The sequence below is a fragment of the Cuculus canorus genome, chromosome 23 (genome assembly GCF_017976375.1).
Source record: "Cuculus canorus isolate bCucCan1 chromosome 23, bCucCan1.pri, whole genome shotgun sequence".
Lineage (NCBI taxonomy): Eukaryota > Metazoa > Chordata > Aves > Cuculiformes > Cuculidae > Cuculus > Cuculus canorus.
Genome location: NC_071423.1, coordinates 38,472 through 55,591, shown reverse-complemented (window position 1 = coordinate 55,591; position 17,120 = coordinate 38,472). Strand labels below are relative to the sequence as shown.

The 17,120-nt window shown below is 57.1% G+C and overlaps 2 protein-coding genes across 4 annotated transcripts; both read right to left on the bottom strand.

Moving 5' to 3' along the window:
- Window positions 1–257: 257 nt before the first annotated feature.
- Window positions 258–9,727, bottom strand: EI24 (EI24 autophagy associated transmembrane protein). Of its 2 annotated transcripts, none has more exons than XM_054087189.1 (11): window positions 9,634–9,727; window positions 6,951–7,098; window positions 5,752–5,897; window positions 3,366–3,426; window positions 2,749–2,815; window positions 1,659–1,783; window positions 1,321–1,440; window positions 1,121–1,232; window positions 813–924; window positions 634–708; window positions 258–550 (listed from the first exon to the last, which is right to left on the bottom strand). In XM_054087189.1, exons 2-11 carry the CDS (start codon window positions 6,990–6,992, stop codon window positions 409–411), a joined length of 1,002 nt encoding a protein of 333 aa, XP_053943164.1. In that variant the 5' UTR covers window positions 6,993–7,098; window positions 9,634–9,727; the 3' UTR covers window positions 258–408. The 2 variants fall into 2 exon arrangements, with proteins under 2 accessions (XP_053943164.1, XP_053943165.1); XM_054087190.1 differs by lacking the exon at window positions 9,634–9,727 and adding an exon at window positions 9,548–9,570.
- Window positions 9,728–12,254: 2,527 nt separating this feature from the next.
- On the bottom strand, window positions 12,255–16,654 carry FOXRED1 (FAD dependent oxidoreductase domain containing 1). Of its 2 annotated transcripts, XM_054086988.1 has the most exons (10): window positions 16,541–16,654; window positions 15,885–16,123; window positions 15,689–15,799; window positions 15,499–15,617; window positions 15,318–15,412; window positions 15,022–15,123; window positions 14,868–14,944; window positions 14,640–14,788; window positions 13,970–14,099; window positions 12,256–12,874 (listed from the first exon to the last, which is right to left on the bottom strand). In XM_054086988.1, exons 1-10 carry the CDS (start codon window positions 16,638–16,640, stop codon window positions 12,515–12,517), a joined length of 1,482 nt encoding a protein of 493 aa, XP_053942963.1. In that variant the 5' UTR covers window positions 16,641–16,654; the 3' UTR covers window positions 12,256–12,514. The 2 variants fall into 2 exon arrangements, with proteins under 2 accessions (XP_009566936.2, XP_053942963.1); XM_009568641.2 differs by lacking the exon at window positions 16,541–16,654 and having other exon boundaries at window positions 12,255–12,874; window positions 15,885–16,278.
- Window positions 16,655–17,120: the final 466 nt, after the last annotated feature.

Here is a 17,120-nt window from a genome sequence, read left to right as displayed (position 1 = left end):
CCACGACGAGGGGGGGGCCGCGCGGGGCGCCTCGCGACGATGTGACGTGTCCCTCCGAGCTTGGACGCGGGATCACGTGGGCGGATGTGCAAGTCGGCTGTGCCGCCACGTGGTTCGGGGTGTGTCGGGGGCTCTGGCTCCCGTTCCCGTTCCACTTTTCCGTTCCCATTTCTAGTCCCGCTCCCGATGGGCGCCGAGCGCGCTCTCTCGGCAGGATCCCCGCCCGGCTCGCACACAGGGGCAGGCGCAAGGTGGCTGCAAATCGTGGTTTCTCCATTTAATGTTTCAGTGTGAAAATACTAGAGAAAAATCCATAAACCGGCCCCCAAATCCCCAGGTTTTTTGTGTCCGAGCGCTACCCGAGCAGAGCATGCACGGGGCAGGGTCTCCCCGAAACCCCAGCCAGGCTCAGCGCCCTGTGGCGGCCGGGTGCTTAGCAGGAGAGGGCTGGGCGGAGGCGCCGCTCAGGGCAGACTGCAGGTAAACCGTCTTGTGGAAGAGTCTGTTGCTGAGGAAAACCACCAGGGAGAAGAGACGGAGCTGGAAATGGCTAAAAGGGAAAAAGATCTGTCAGCTACTGCTGCTGTGGATGCCCGTGTGGGATCAGGGTAGTCACGGGAGGGTTTTACTCACTAGGCTTTGCCCGGCGTCCTGGCTTCGTTGGCGCTGATGATGAAGAGAGGGAAAAGGATGGAGAAGAGGCAACCACTGGAAGGGAACAACAGGGATGAGAGACAAGGAGAAGATATTGGGTGGGTTTGGTGGGGTCCTCAGGGTGGGGAGGGGGTACAGAGCCTGAACCAGCCCCCCACCTGATGATGTAGGAGGACTGCATCGCCGTCAGGAACGCCAGTGGCAAGCCGAAGCCAAAGTAATAGGGCCAGTTCCTCTCGATGTTGGATAACCGCTGGTGCATTTCGATTCCTGGTGAGAAAACCCCGTGGAAGTGAAGCCCCAGGGACCAGAGCCCTGCCTCACACTCCCTTCCATACAATAACCGAGGGGTTATTTGCCTCAGCTACCCAGCTGGATGGAACTTGAGCACAGAAACCCACAATCTGGCCACCTTTTGCGCCCCACCAGCCCGGCACACTGCCCGGAGCACAGCGACAGACCTCACCCTTGTTAAACCAGCGGTACTCGAAGCAGTAGAGCGAGTACAGCAGCGACATGTGGAGCAGGCCGACCAGCTGGCCCACCAGGTCGATGGGGAAGAGGCTGACGACCATGCCCTGCGAGAGAACAGAGCCGGAGAGGGAGGCTTTGCAGGAGAATGTCACACTGGAACAATTCCTGGGGCCAGGTGGGCTAGTGTCTCACCTGGATGAGGAAGAGCGCCTGCAGCAAGAGGTTAAACAACATGTCTGCAATGATTTTACTGACGCTGGGAAAGGGATGAGGCTTTCTGCCAGAAACCTCGAATGCCAGATCCGCAATGTCCTGGAAAAAGAGGGAGAGAGGCTTGAGGGAAAAGAAATTCCACAGAAAATAAGGGGGCTTCAGGGAATTGAAGCTTAGAAGCAGCTGGGATGAGCTTTTGCCTGCCAAGAATATACTTGGAGCTCATCTTGGGAGTGCCAGCCCTCACACTGCTGATCAAGTCTTAATGAGGAATTGCCCCATCATTTGCCAGAGATGCCCAGGTTCCCATCACCCACCTGAAACCAGATGGCATTGACGACCTTGCTGAGCACAAAGAGGGGCAGGACCCAGAGGGCGCTGAAAATGGAGGTCAGAATGAACTCCAGCCAAGACCAGACGTCGCCGTGCAAGGAGGGATCACCTGTGATCGACAGGGAGCACCCTCTGAGGAGATGCTGCCAAAGCCTCTGCACATTTCCCAGCACAGCCACCTCTACGCCACAGGGAACCCCTCCTGCCTGCAGTGCTCAAGGACAGGGGCACTCACTGACCCCTAGCTTTGCTCTTCACAGGTACATCCGCATCCACTTGTGGTTTATTGACTGGCAAACTACCACATCAGCTGCGTGTGTTAGGAGCAGTAAAACCCCCAAGGTCGCCCAGGCACTGAGCAGGGCTTTCTGTCTCAGATTTTATAGAATTAAAGAATCGTGGGATGGTTTGTGCTGGAAGGAACCTCAAGGCCCATCCAGTCCCATCCCCTACCATGGGAAGGGACACGTCCCACTCGATCAGGTTGCTCCAAGCCCCATCCAACCTGGCCTTGAACCCCTCCAGGGATGGGGCAGCCACCACTGCTCTGGGCAACCTGGCCCAGGGCCTCCCCACCCTCAGAGTGAAGAATTTCTTCCTAATGTCTGATCTAAACCTTCCCCCTTCCAATTTAAAGCCATTCCCCCTTGTCCTGTCACTCCATGCCCTTGGAAAAAGTCCCTCCCCAGCTTTCCTGGAGCCCCTTTCATTACTGGAAGGTGCTCTAAGGTCACCCCAGAGCTTTCTCTTCTCCAGGCTAAACAACCCCAACTCTCTCAGCCTGTCCTCATAGGGGAGGTGCTCCAGCCCTCGCATCATCTCCATGGCCTGCTCTGGGCCTGTTCCAACAGTCCATCTCCTTCTTATGCTTAGGATTTCAGAACTGGGCACAAGATTCCAGGTGGTGTCTCACTGAATAATCAGTGCCAGCCTCAAAGAGACCAGGGAGGAGGAGCAAGCAGCGCAGGGAGAGCACAGAGCGAGGGGCTGCGCAGTGGAGTGAAGCCATGGCTGTTTGTGTCGGCGTCAGGTCCCCATCCCACCAACTGCGTAATGCCCGGGAAAGGCACTCACCAATGATCTGTGCTGTGACAGACTGAAGGACAGGAATAAATACTCGGTAAAACAAGAAGAGACTGAGCTGCAGAGAAAGAGACAAGAGAGATTCTCAGTGAGGCACTGCACAGCCATCTCTTATGCTCCTGTACCTATAGACCCTCCATCTGCTCCCCTACACAGTGATCCATAAATACAAAGGCCTAAGGATCTCTGTTTAAATACAGCCAACATATATTATTGAGCACTTTCCTTTTAACATTTTCACGCCGATTCCTGTTGGGAAAACAAAGCTGGTAATTTATTAGGCTGCCAAATGTCTGCTCCATTACAGATCAGCCTCATGAAACAGCCAAGCTAAGGTCAGAGCTGAGGAACTGTCTTTAAGAGATCAATATTCCACTCAGCCAAGCAATATCCCAGACGGCAGCAGAGCAAGAGTCGAATATTTGGGCGAAGAACAGTCTCAAAGACTTGTAAAAGCAGCTCTGGTTTAATGCACAGGTTTCCCAAGTGACCCACAGTCCCACATCCCATATTGGGTCTGCCAGCTGCCGCAGCCTGGCTGGCTGCTCCCCAACGAACACAAGGAGCTGGCTTTCCTGGGAGTTTAACAGACAGTGATCACCACTTACCCAGAACACCCCGCCGTTCCAGGCACAGCACTGAAATATCCGGCTTACGATCCGGGGTTCGCTGCAGAGCAGGAGGAGAGAGATGGGTAAGATGGGCATCAGGGTCCCAGTGCCTGGATAAACATCCCCCAACAAGTGTCATCTGCTTCTGCCTCGCAGCTCACAGAATCATGGAATGGTTTGTGCTGGAAGGGACCTCAAAGCCCATCCAGTTCCAAAACCTGCGCCATGGGCAGGGATGCCTTCCACTGGAACAGGTTGCTCCAGGCCCCATCCAACCTGGCCTAGAACACCTTCAGGGATGGGGCAGCCACCAATGCTCTGGGCGACCTGGGCCAGTCTCACAGCCCCGAATATGAAGAATTTCTTTCTAACGTCTCATCTAAATCTTCCCCCTTCCAATTTAAAGCCGTTCTTTCTTGTTCTATCACTCCAAAGTGAAGGGCTTTTACAAAGCCCTTCCCCAGATTTCCTGGAGCCCCATTCAGCAGTGGAAGCTGCTCTAAGGTCTCCCCCAGCCTTCTTTTCTCCAGGCTGAATAACTACATCTCTCTCAGCCTGTCCTCATATGGGAGGTGCTGCAGCCCACGGGCCATCCTCACGGCCTCCTCTGGACTGGTTCCAACAGCTCCATGTCCTTCCTGTGCTGAGGACTCCAGAACTGGACACAGGGCTCCAGGCTGGGTCTCAGCAGAGCAGAGCAGAGCAGAGCAGAACAGAGCAGAGCAGAGGAGCAGAGTCCCCTCCCTTGCCCTGCTGGTCCCACTGCTTTGGATGCTATGCAGGACACAGTTTTACCTTCTGGGCTGCGAGCACACGTTGCTGGCTCATGTGGAGCTTCTCATCCCCTAGCACCCCAAGTCCTTCTCCTCAGGACTGCTCCCAATCCATCTCCCCCAGTCTATATTGAAATCACGGACTGCCCCAAGTTCAGACACCTCAGGCACGTCGCAGAAAACAACCTCACAGCCTGGAAGAACTCCCTGCACCAACTGGCACCACGTTTCTGTCAGTGCACAGTCTCTAGGAGACTGACACCAGGGCAACCCTGCTGACCTTCATGAGCTCCCCATAACTGCACTGAGACGCAAGAAAAGCAAAGCTTTTTTCCGTATTTTTAGGCATTTATTAGAGGTCTCAGGCTTTGCTCTCCTCAGACTCCCACCACAATAAAATTAGGGCTTGTTTGGTATTTTTTTTGTTGTTGGAAGAGAGTGTGCCACGTCAGGGTGGTTTTGGCTTCTTTCTTTGCAGCTCATCTGCAGACACAGAAGCGAGTGGCCCTGAGGAACTCTGTACTCTTTTCCAGGCAGCTTCTGCTACCGAAGGGACATTGCTACCAAGCACAGCAAACCACAACCATTTACAACCCCCCCCCCCCAAACATACATCATTCCCCACGGACAGCCCCCTGCATAATAATCCAGTGCCTGGGGAAGGCTGAGATCATGGGACAGTGGAGATTTTCCTACCACCAAGATCATCAGAACGATTTGCAAATGTCTTAGAGGGCACATTACAGACCAAACGTCACCACATGAAAAGCCAGCCCAGCCATAATCAGGGCAGCAAGAATAGTGTCGGTGCAGTGTGGGAGTCAGGCGCAACAACAGATGCTGATTCGCTCCCACATGGATGTGATTTTGGCATTTCCAGCCTTGCTGGATGCAGCCACTACAGACAGCTGCTGGACATGGCAATGCCAGGCAGAAGAACTCCTCCATGTAACATGTAACTTGGACCTGAGCTGCCATTCCTTCCCCGATCCCACAGCTACTGCCACCATCATGTCTTTGGGAGCCAGCACAGGTATTTGGGAGGAAAACACACCCAGGAATCCTCGCCCTTTCAGCTCACACAGCTCCACACCTTTGTTATTATTTCAAACCAATGACATACTCTCTGTTGTCAAAAAATACAGAAGGCCTGACCTCTGGTCCTACGATAAATGTTCCAGTTTCATTTTGGAGTGGGAACAGGGCATTTCTCAACACGTCTGCCATACGTCTTGGCTCTGCGCTTCAGCAAGACTGGGTTTATGAACAAACGTACACAGGATCTGCTCTGCCTGACACCCAGGTTGGGTTTTGAACAGTCCTGACCAGCATTTTTGTGCAGATCTTCACAAATGCAAGCAACAATGGCTTTATTCTTTGAATCCCGCTTCCCTTTCAGAAAGACAACTGCAATACGGCAGATATTTAGAAGGGGAAAAAAAAACTATAAGCACTGCCAAATCGCTGTGACTTGCAGAGGTTTTGCAACTCATCGGCCTCTTCAAAGCTCTGGGCAGAGCTGCCCCTTCTCTCCCTGACCTGGATTTGCTGGAAGACTAAAGAAGAGAAGGGAATTATGTGATTTATGACTCATCAGGCCCCACACTCACCTCTCTTGCTTCTTCTCTTCCATGTGAAACCTCCGCTGGGCAAGCGCGCTGTTTGCTCTCCTTCGCCTCTGCTCTTCCCTTTTCTGCTGGATCCGGGCATCCAGTTTGGAGATGGTGCAGATGCCCCAGATGGAGTCCTTAATTCCCTGCAGGCATGAGGAGAGGCCCTCACGTTCCACCCCCCCCCAGAGAGGAGGAATGGGATGTGGCTACCCCAGGCCATGGAACACCCCCGGTGACAGAAGGGACTCCAGTGTGGCCAGCCCTGCTTCCTGCGTAGCACGGGAAGCCAGCACCAGGCTTGGCCGGAGCCAAGGTTTGGAGCAGCATCACCACCTATTTTCCATGGCCTGGTGACCTAAATCACCACCCATTCCAGCATCCTTAGGAGGAGTGGGAAGGTTTGGTTTTTTTAAAAGGTGTGATTCCTCATCCAAGCTCTGCTATGTATAACCGTGGCAGGAGCCAAAGAGACAGATATCTCTCACAGCCCATTTCTTCTGCCTGGCAGAAAGCCCTGTGTCCCCTGCCAGCGGTCTGAGGGCAATCAAACAGAATTATACACAATATTACAGTGTGCGAGGTTCTTGTGGCTTGGCTGGAGGTGCGAGCTCCATACTTGCTCCTTCACAGTCAAAGCTCCAGTCCTTGTCCTGGGAACATCCTCACATCATCCACATCCATGCAAACTTGTTGACAGGAAAGAGCCCAGAAGTCCCCGACCTCGCTCATATGAAAGAGCTCCGGTGCTCTACCGGGATTCCCAGCTCGAAAACCACATTGTGGCCAATATCAACATCCCACTTCAAAATAAAGACCGTGAGGATGCCGGTGTGAGCCAGGAGGGTGACCCACACAACAGTTTGGTACATGGAGACCCTGAGGAGCAGCACCTTAGCCGAACGGTGGGTCCTTTGAAATGGCCAGCACAGGGAAGATCATCCTGGAAAAGACTTGGGGGCCATGCATCCCACATGGCCACATCAAACCTGACCACCACTGGCGAGCAGAGAGCTGGCCTGCAGGCATCTCTGCCTCACAAAGGCAACACCTTTGATTCAGTTACATCCAGAGCCCCTTTTCCTTCAGATTTTTCCATCCACCCTTGGAAAGGAGGGTGCTCCCTGTGGAAGAGCCCCTGTCACCAACACCACCGAGACCCATGTCTGTGGCAGAGGAGCTGGCACGCAGAGACTCACCCTGACAAGGTCATGAAGGAAGGTTTTCACACTGTCTGCCATCTTGAATCCAGCATCACCTCTGGTTCTGAAACTATCAACTACAGGGAGAGGGGGAAAGCTGGACCCAAACCTCTCTCATCCTGGAGAATTGGGAAACGGATGGAGCCTGTGGAGAGAGAAAACACAGGCTCATGGCGGGCATTACAGCACCAGTCTGAGCCAGGAAAGCACAAACTAAATCACAACCCAGGCATTTCCAACAGGCTTCCTGCTGGGAACCATCTTGGACCGCACAGCTAGGGAATGGACCCATCCAGCAAATCCCGCAGCGTCTCCTAAGGACAAACTCCAGCTTTCAGGAAGAGCAGAGCCCGTATTTTTCCAGCCCACCTCTTCAAACATGCCATGCTGCTCATTTTCAGAAGGGAGAAGCCGGCAGAGCTGCCCAGGAGAGGTGTGAAAACCGTTTTCCTAAATGTCACACCTTGCACTTTTGTGCCAGGTGAGACATGTGAGATTCGGACTGCGGAGCTGACAACGTGGAGTGGCTCCTTAGTGGCCCAAGAGCTTCAGAACCAAAGCAGCAATGGCTCCAAATGGCACCTCAGGAAAACAGTGGCACTGAGCCTTCTGCTTCTTGCAAAGCACCACATCAACACAGACTGAGAGAATTATAGTCACAGAATGATTTGGGTTGGAGGGGACCTCAAAGCCCATCCAGTTCCGATCTGCTGCCATGGGAAGGGACACCTCCCACTGGATCAGGGGCTCCAGGCCCCATCCAACCTGGCTTTGAACCCCTCCAGGGATGGGGCAGCCACCACTGTTCTGGGCAACCTGGGCCAGGGCCTCCCCACCCTCAGCGTGAAGAATTTCTTCCTAATGTCTGATCAGGCAACGGGATGAGAGGAAATGGCCTCAAAATGCACCAGGGCAGGTTTAAATTGGACATCAGGGAAAATATCCTCACTGAAAGGGTTCTCAGGCCCTGGCAGAGGCTGCCCACGGAGGTGGAGTCTTCATCCTTGGAAGTGTTTAAAAGCCAGGCAGACAAAGTGCTCAGAGATGATTCAGTAGTGGACAGGGACGGCTGGACTCAGTGATCTCAAAGGTCTTCTCCAACCAAGCCATTCTGTGATTCTAAATCCTCCCCCTCCCGACTGGAAAAAAAAAAAAGAATTGCCAGCCAATAAAACCCATGGAGCTTTCCCACCAGGATCCAATCCGCCCTCCTTTCTCCCCTTTCTATCCCAGGCAGGAACAGCCGGGCGTGGCAACCCCAACTTGCCCGTGGCTCTGTCGCACAGCGTAGGGCACGTGCAATTAAAAAGAATGCTTAAAAAAAGGTTTTATTCTGGTCATTCCGAGAAAAAAAAACATGCAGGGCTCAGATTACACTCCTGAAAGCAGGGAATGCCAGTTCGGATGGAAGTGCGGCAGCAGAGACGCCTCAGCTCCATGAGAACCACTCACAGGAACCTCCACCCCCAAACCAAACCTTTGCAGGGGACATGCTGAGCCCCACAGACCCCCAGCCCCACAGGTACCTCAGTGCTGCCCCACAGATCCCCAGCCCCGCAGACCTCCAGCCCCACAGGTACCTCAGTGCCGCCCCACAGACCCCCAGCCCCACAGGTACCTCTGTGCTGCCCCACAGACCCCCAGCCCCACAGGTACCTCAGTGCCGCCCCACAGACCCCCAGCCCCACAGACCCCCAGCCCCACAGGTACCTCAGTGCTGCCCCACAGATCCCAGCCCCACAGAGCCCCACAGGTACCTCAGTGCCGCCCCACAGACCCCCAGCCCCACAGGTACCTCTGTGCTGCCCCACAGACCCCCAGCCCCACAGGTACCTCAGTGCTGCCCCACAGGTACCTCAGTGCTGCCCCACAGACCCCCAGCCCCACAGGTACCTCAGCGCTGCCCCACAGACCCCAGCCCCACAGAGCCCCACAGGTACCTCAGTGCTGCCCCACAGACCCCCAGCCCCACAGGCACCTCTGTGCTGCCCCACAGACTCCAGCTCCACATATACCTCAGTGCTGCCCCACAGACCCCCAGCCCCACAAGTACCTCAGCGCTGCCCCACAGACCCCAGCCCCACAGAGCCCCACAGGTACCTCAGCGCTGCCCCACAGAGCCCCACAGCTACCTCAGCGCTGCCCCACAGACACCAGCCCCACAGGTACTTCAGCGCTGCCCCACAGACCCCAGCCCCACAGAGCCCCACAGGTACCTCAGCGCTGCCCCACACAGACCCCCAGCCCCACAGGTACCTCAGCGCTGCCCCACAGACCCCAGCCCCACAGACCCCCAGCCCCACAGGTACCTCAGTGCTGCCCCACAGACCCCAGCCCCACAGACCCCCAGCCCCACAGGTACCTCAGTGCTGCCCCACAGATCCCCAGCCCCACAGGTACCTCAGTGCCGCCTCACAGACCCCCAGCCCCACAGGTACCTCAGTGCTGCCCCACAGGTACCTCAGTGCTGCCCCACAGACCCCCAGCCTCACAGAGCCCCACAGGTACCTCAGCGCTGCCCCACAGGTACCTCAGCCCCACAGAGCCCCACAGGTACCTCAGTGCTGCCTCACAGACCCCAGCCCCACAGGTACCTCAGCGCTGCCCCACAGACCCCAGTCCCACAGCGCCCCACCAATAACTCAGCGCTGACCCACATACCCCCCCCCCGCAACGGTACCTCCAGGCCCGCCCGTCCCCGCGCGTGCGTCCTGAAGCCCCGCCCTACCGCGCGTGCGCAGAGCCGGGGGAGGGCGGTAACGGGTTGAGAGAGGGGTGATGGAGTCCTAGGATCAGGGAGTAGCTTGGGTTGGGAGAGAGCCCATCCTGTCCCACCCCCTGCCACGGGCAGGGACATCCCACTGGATCAGGCTGCCCGAGGTCCATCCAACCTGGCCTTGAACACCTCCAGGGATGGGGCAGCCACAACTTCCCTGGGCAACCTGGGCCAGTGTCTCACCACTCTCATCATGAAGAAGTTCTTCCTAATGTCCAGTCTAAATCTGCCCCTCTCCAGTTTGTACCCATTCCCCCTCATTCTGTCACCTTTATGAAAAGCCCCTCTCCAGCTTTCCTGTAGCCCCTTCACGTACTGGAAGGTCACTATAAGGTCTCCTTGGAACCTTTTCTTCTCCAGGCCGAACACGGCCTTCTGGGCTGCGAGCGCACGTTGCCGGCTCATGTCAAACTTCTCACCAATCAGCACCCCAAGTCCTTCTCTGCAAGGGCTTCTTTCAATCACGTCATCCGCACTGTGTACTGAAAACAGGGATTGCCCCGATGCAGGCGCAGGACATTGCCCTTGGCCTTGTTGAACCTTGTCAGGTTCTCACAGTCCCGCTTCTCCAGTCTGTCCAGGTCCCTCTGGATTACATCCTGTCTTTCTGGGACAACAGCAGCAGTCAGTTTGGCAAAGTTGCTGAGGGTGCCCTTGATCTCGCTGTCAATATCATTGATAACGATGTGAAACAGCAGTGGTTCCAGTATGGACCCGTGAGGGATACCACTTGTCACAAATCTCCATCTAGACTTTTGAGCTATTGACTACTACTACCCTTTGAATATGACCATCCCTTTGAATACTCTTTGAATACAAATTGTTTGGTTGGAAAAGATCTAGGAGATCATTGGATCCCACCATCCCTGTCCTCTGCTGAACCAGATAACTGAGAACCTCACTTGCCCGGATTTGAAACCCCTCCAGGGATGGGGACTCCACCACTGCCCTGGGCAGCCTCTGCCAGTGCCTAAGAACCCTTTTGGTGAAGGCATTTCTCCTATGTCCAGCCTAAACCTGCCCCAGTGCAACTTGAGGCCATTTCCTCTCATCCCACCGCCTGTCACTGGGAAGCAGAGCCCAGCACCCACCTCACCACAACCTCCTTTCTGGGAGCTGCAGAGAGTGATGAGGTCTCCCCTCAGCCTCCTCCAGACTACTTTAGTAGTAGCCCCAGGTCCCTCAGCCACTCCTCATAACCCTTGTTCTCCAAACCCTTCCCTAGCTCCATTATCTTCTCTGGAAGCACTCCAGTCCATCAATGTCTTTCTTGGAGTGAAAGGCCCAAAACTGAACCCAGGATTCAAGGTCTGACCTCACCAGTGCTGAGTCCAGGGAGAGGATCCCTGCCCTGTTCCTGCTGGCCACACCATGGCTGATCCAAGCTAGGATGCTGGTGGCCTTCTTGGCCACCTGGACCACTGCTGGTTCATGTTCAGCTGCTGTTGAACAACACCCCCAGGTCATTTTCCATGGGACAGCTCTCTAGCCGCTCGTCCCCAGGCCTGGAGCTCCACGGGATTGTTGTGTCCCAGGTGCAGGACCTGGCACTTGGCCTTGTTGAACCTCATCCCATTGGTCTCAGCCCATGGATCCAGCCTGGCCAGGGCCCTCTGCAGAACCTCCCACCCGTCCTGTTAGTTCCTGTTGTGGTTTGAGCTAAATCAGAGTCAGTTTTGTGGCTCTTGCTCAGCCTTGTTGCAGGAACTGTGTTCTCTGGGTTCACTGTGTGTTTCACGTGGTTCCTCCTGCTGGGATTGTGGGGGCACTGGGGGCAGAGGCCAGTGCTGATCCCTATTCCCGTGGAATCCAGGCCCTCCTGGAGCTGGTGGAGCCGCAAGGGTAAGGGGCAGAAAATGGGCTGTACCTGCAGAGGGGACAGACAGGGCAGGTGACCCCAACCCAATGAGCAGAGCATTCCATCCCATAGATGTCACGCTTGGGATAAATGGAGGGATCACGAGGGTCTTGCCCTCTTCTGCGATGGCCGATGTCCAGTGAGGGCCTCATCTGTCTGGTTGCTTCTGATCCCAGATCTGTGTGTTCCTGAGCCCAGCTCCTAGACCAGACCCTTCCCTCAAGTCTGCTCTGCAGCATTCAGCATCACAAAATGACCTGAGTGGGAAGGGACTCACAGGTCTCATTGAGCCCCAACATTCACACCATGTGGCTGAGGGTGTTGGCCAAACACTTCTGGAATATTGTCAGGCTTGGTGCCATGACAGCTTCCCTGGGAGCTGTTCCAGAGCTCCACCACCGTTTGGGAGAAGAACATTTCCCAATGCCCAACCTAACCCTCCCCTGGCATCTTCCTTCCATTCATTCAGGTCCAGAGAGAAGAGCTCAGCACCTGCTCCTCCTCCTCCTCCCCATGTGAGGAAGATGCAGAGCCCAAAGAGGTCTCCCTTAAGTCTCCTCCCGACTGAACAGACCAAGGGACTTCATCCATTCTTCTCACATTTCCCCACCAAACCCTTCACCAACTCTGTGGTGACAGAGTCATCAAGGGGTAAAGGCACAATCTCAGATATTTGTGTGTATTTTATTGATATTATTTCCTTATTTTTATAATTTCATTTTTTTTTATCATTTTCATCATAGTTTTCATCATCAGTTCTCGTTTCCAACCCACAAGTCTTTTTCTTCTCGTTTCCCTTTCCCTGAGGAGGCGATTTTGGAGTCCAACTGCTCGGTTTTAGTGGCCAAAATCAGCCAGGCCAGGTGAGAAGTGTGACATTTCTGCAGGGCCCCGCTGCTCTGGCTCGGGAAGGGGTTCCGTCCACTATCAGACTACCCCCTTCTCATCCAGCCGTTTGCCCTCCTCCAGCCTCTGCCAGCCCAGCCGCCGCAGGTCCAGGCTCTCATAGCGGCCCCGCAGCACCAGCTCGGCCACAGCACGGCCAGTGGCGGGAGCGTGCTGCAGCCCGTGCCCACTGAACCCAGCAGCCAGGAACAAGTTGTTCAGTTTGGGGTGTGGCCCTAGCACCCCGTTCTGGTCAAAGGTGTTGTAGTCGTAGTAGCCAGACCAGGCGCTGCGCAGACAGAGTGAGGAGAATGCTGGCACACGCCGACTCAGCCGTGGCCAGACTTGCTCCTGGAAAAAGTTGTGGTCCACCAAGAGGTCGCCTGCATCCGGCTCCTCCTCCTGGAAAACATCAAGGTGGGGCTAAGACATAATAGGGGGAGGAAACACAGGCACAGCCTCTGCTGGATTAAAAACTGGCTGGGTAGCACAGCCTAAAGAGCGGTGGGGATGGAGCTCAGCCCAGCTGGAGGCTGGGCACAAGCGGTGTCCCCAGGTCTCAGTGCTGGGGCTGGTTCTGTTCAACATCTTCATCTATGACCTGGATGAGGGGATCGAATGCACCCTTAGTAAGCTCACGGATGACACCAAGCTGTGAGGAGGGGTCGATCTGCTTGAGGGCAGAGAGGTTCTGGCCAGGCTGGATCCATGGGCTGAGGTGATCGGGATGTGGTTCAACAAAGCCAAGTGCCACATCCTGCACTTGGGATACAACAACCCTGTGCAGCTCCAGGCTTGGAAAGCCGCTCCGTGGAAAAGGACCTAGGGGTGCTGGCTGACAGCAGCTGGACATGAGCCAGCACTATCCCAGGTGGCCAAGAACGCCAAAAGAATCCTGGCTTGGATCAGCCATGGGGTGGCCAGCAGGAGCAGGGAAGGAATCATCCCCCTGGACTTGGGACTGGTGAGGCCGCACCTCGAATCCTGGGTTCAGTTTTGGGCCCCTCACTCCAAGAAGGACATTGAGGTGCTAGAGCACATCCAGAGAAGGGAACTGAGCTGGCGAAGGGTCTGGAGAACAAGGGCTATGAGGAGCAGCTGAGGGACCTGGAGTTGTTGAGTCTGGAGGAGACTGAGGGGAGACCTCATCACTCTCTGCAGCTCCCAGAAAGGAGGTTGTGGTGAGGTGGGTGCTGGTCTCTTCTCCCAAGTAACAAAGGACAAGATGAAAGAAAATGGCCTCGGGTTGCACCAGGGCAGGCTTAGGTTGGACATCAGGGAAAATTCATTCAGTGAAAAGGTCATCAGGTGCTGGCAAAGGCTGCCCAAGTTGGTGGTGGACTCCCCATCTCTGGGGGTATTTAAAAGCTGGGTAAATGAGGTGCTCAGGGATGATTCAGTAGAGGACAGGGATGGTTGGGCTTGACAATCTCTAAGGTCTTTTCCAAACAATGATTCTAGGATTCTATGAAACCGTTGAGCTCCCCCGAGGCTGACCTCAGTGGGGCTCATGCCGCCCAGGTAGTTGCCAGCGATACCGTCGCGGCGGAAGTAAGCACCGGTGGTGTCGACAAGGAGCGGGCAGGAGAAGCCGGGGCCATCAGGGCAGTGCCAGGAGAAGACGTACCTATGGAGAACCACCCCCAAAATCAATAGGGGCGAGGGGGTCAAGATGTGTCCAAAAAAGTAGGACCTAGGGGTTGATAATGATCCCACCAGATCAGAAGGGCACTGGGATGTGACCTCCCCAGGAAAAGGAGGGAGGGTCTCACCCCCATCCCTGATGATGGAATGGAGGGAGCTGGGATGTGTCCCCCTGAAAAAGTAAAGGGGTTCAGGTCCCCTCCCTGGCAGGCAGAGGAGTTAGGTGCAAATGATGCAAGCAGGGGCTCATTTGCCTCCCCATGAAGATGGAGGGTTGGGGGGTGCTGGGACGCAGCCCCTAGCTGTGACACCCCAAAAACCAGCAGAGGGGTTCACCTTCCCCTGCAAGCATGGGGTGGAGGGGCTGGGACCCCCAAACAAAGCACCAAGGGGTTCAGCCCCCCAGCCCCTGAAGGTGGAGGGGTGATGAGTGCAGGATGTGCCCACTGACTCTGTGACCCCCCCAAAAGCCCTGAGGGGTCACTCTCAGCAGAGTGGAGCTGCTCTCCCCCTCCTCCTGCACCTCTTCCTGGGCTGGATGGGGAGAGGGGGCTGGCAGAGCCCCTCTGGCAGCCCTGCTGCCCCCAGCAGCTCCCCAGCCCAGGCGCCGGCCGCGTTGACAACGATGGCACAGGCGACCGGCTGGTATTCCCGGCTGTCCGGCATGTGAACCTGGGGGGACATGGAAGTGGGGGTCATGGACACCTGGTAGGACCCCCGTGCTGGGGAGGACAAGGATGGACGCACTCACGTGGACGTATCTGATGCGTGCAGTCACTGCAGACGATCCCTGCGGAACCATCGCATCCTTGGCCGAGGTGACAAAGCCTGGAGGTTTCGGTGGGCAACGGGTGAGGCGGAAGGGTCCAATGGGGCCACTCCACTGCCCTCTGCCCCCTCCTCACCTCGCACCTCCCCGGAGCAGCTCAGCACCCCCAGGGACATGGCTTTATGCCGGAACGCCTGGAGTAGTGTCCAGGGGTCGAACCAACCCTCGTCCTGCAGACCTGGGGGGCAAAAAGCATGGGGGGCACCATGGTGTGACCCTCAAAAAGCCAGTGTGGGGGGTGGACACCCCTTCCCCAAATGACGTGAAGGATGGACCCGGTGGAGTTGAGGAGTAGATGGGGATAGGGATGGGGATAAGGATGGGGAGGAGGACGGGGATGGTATTGACTAGGGGTCCTCATGCCCCCTGTACCGTAGGATGCCACAGCCACGTCCTCTGTATCAATCCACGGGAACTTCTCCTTCAGCTGGGTGGGGGACAGCAGGGCCACTTGCACCCCCTCCTCCCTGGGGACGAACAACGTGCGGAGCAGGGGTCAGGAGGAAGTGCTCCCACCCCAAATCCCGAGGAGGGGGTTGTGCATAAACCCCACCTCTGAAGCTGAACAGTGGCCTCCAGCCCTGCTGCGTGCTCCAGGGGTGCGAGGAACAGGTATCCTGAGGGCTGGAACTGGATGTCGATGGGGGACTTGTTGGGCACCCCAAGATGCTCCTGAAAGGGGGGCACCCCGGTGAGTGGGGCTGGACCTCTCAAAGTTACCCCCTCCAAACTACCCCACATACATTGATGTTGCGGAGGAAGGAGGCAGAAAAGCGGGACATCTGGATATTTTCTGGGAGAGAAAACTGCTGCCGGATCCCCCCCACTGACAGCACTGTGGAGGCTCTGGAATACTGAAGGAGAAGGACCCCTCCAATAAAGAGGAGTTCAGTAGGGTCCCCAAGGCCTTGCCTTGCCCCAGAGAGGGGGATGTCTCACCGTGGGGTCCCGCTCCACAACCAGCACTCTCATGCCGTGCCGCTGGCCCTCCAGTGCCTTCAGCCAGAAAGCCACTGACCAGCCCACCACGCCGCCTCCCACCACCACCACATCGGCCTCTTCAGGGGGGCGCGGGCCCGAGGGGAGCCCTGGGGGAGTCCAGCCCCCCCAGCCGCCCCCCACCACCGGCAGCTGATCCTTCAGAGTCTGAACCAGGCGCCCCAGCCCCTGCCCCAGGTCTGCTGGGACACAGGGGGGCTGCCAGGTTTGGGGGGCACAACTGGCAGCCCCTTCAGGAAATCCCAGCCCCCTTTGGGACCCCTTCAGGGAACCTCCTAGCCCCCAGTCCCCTCTGGGATCCATCTCCAAGACCCCTGTGACGCCCCAGGACCATTCCCAGTCCCCTGTGACCCTCCCCCAGTCCCTTCAGGTCCCCCCAAGATCCCCTCCAGACCCCCAGGACTTCTTAGATCCCACTGGGACCCCCCAGCTCCCCGGGACCTCCCACGTCCCCCTCCCGGGTCCTGCTCCTGTTTCCTCTGGACACCCTCAGTACGCTCCGCGAAGCCCTCTCCCCCTATTTCTCCCTGGGACACACCAGTACCCCGCCCCCTCAGATCCTCTCCGGGACCCCACTGGGCGCCCCCCCCTCTCACCACGGAAGGGGTCGGAGCCGAGGGGGCGGCACGAGGCCCCCCATGGCACCCACCACCGCCCCGCGCCCCCGCGGCGCAGCGCGTGCCCCCAGCGCAGCATCCCCGGCCCCGCCCCTTCCGGAGCGCACCCACCTCCCCGCCAATGGGAGCAGCGCTGGCCCCGCCCCTCACCATTGCCCACGCCCCTACCCAATGGCCCCGCCCCCATCCTCTCGGCCAATGGGAGCAGGGCGCGCCCGGTGGGCAGCATCACTGGCCCCGCCCCTCTTCCCACTGACCCCGTCCCCTCACCTCCCCGCCCCCTCCGCCTTTCCGACGATGGGAGCAGGGCGAGCCTCCAGGGCAGCATAACTGGCCTCGCCCCCTCGCCCCACTGAACCCAGCCCCCTCATCCCCGGCTCCGCCCTCTCAGCTGCCCCCGCCAATGGGCGCAGCGCGCGCCGCAGAACAGCCAGCCAGCCCCGCCCCCTCATCCTCTCCGCCAATGGGAGCAGGGCGCGACCCCCCCAGCGCAGCCCCCTCCCCCTCGGATCCCGCCCCTTCCGGTCCCCGCCAGCGGGGGCGCGGCGGGACGGGGCTT

Bases quoted from the DNA above. Each gene is read 5' to 3' on its own strand.
- EI24 (XM_054087189.1), bottom strand. From the start codon at position 6,992: ATGGCAGACAGTGTGAAAACCTTCCTTCATGACCTTGTCAGG. The intron at 5,898-6,950 runs GTGAGTCTCTGC...TCATGCCTGCAG, and splicing joins TCCTTCATGACCTTGTCAGG to GGAATTAAGGACTCCATCTG. The intron at 3,427-5,751 runs GTGAGTGTGGGG...CCTGCTCTGCAG, and splicing joins GAAGAGAAGAAGCAAGAGAG to CGAACCCCGGATCGTAAGCC.
- FOXRED1 (XM_009568641.2), bottom strand. From the start codon at position 16,247: ATGGATCCCAGAGGGGACTGGGGGCTAGGAGGTTCCCTGAAGGGGTCC. The intron at 15,618-15,688 runs GTATGTGGGGTA...CCCCCCTTTCAG, and splicing joins CCTTCCTCCGCAACATCAAT to GAGCATCTTGGGGTGCCCAA. The intron at 12,875-13,969 runs GTCAGCCTCGGG...GATGTTTTCCAG, and splicing joins GCGGCATGAGCCCCACTGAG to GAGGAGGAGCCGGATGCAGG.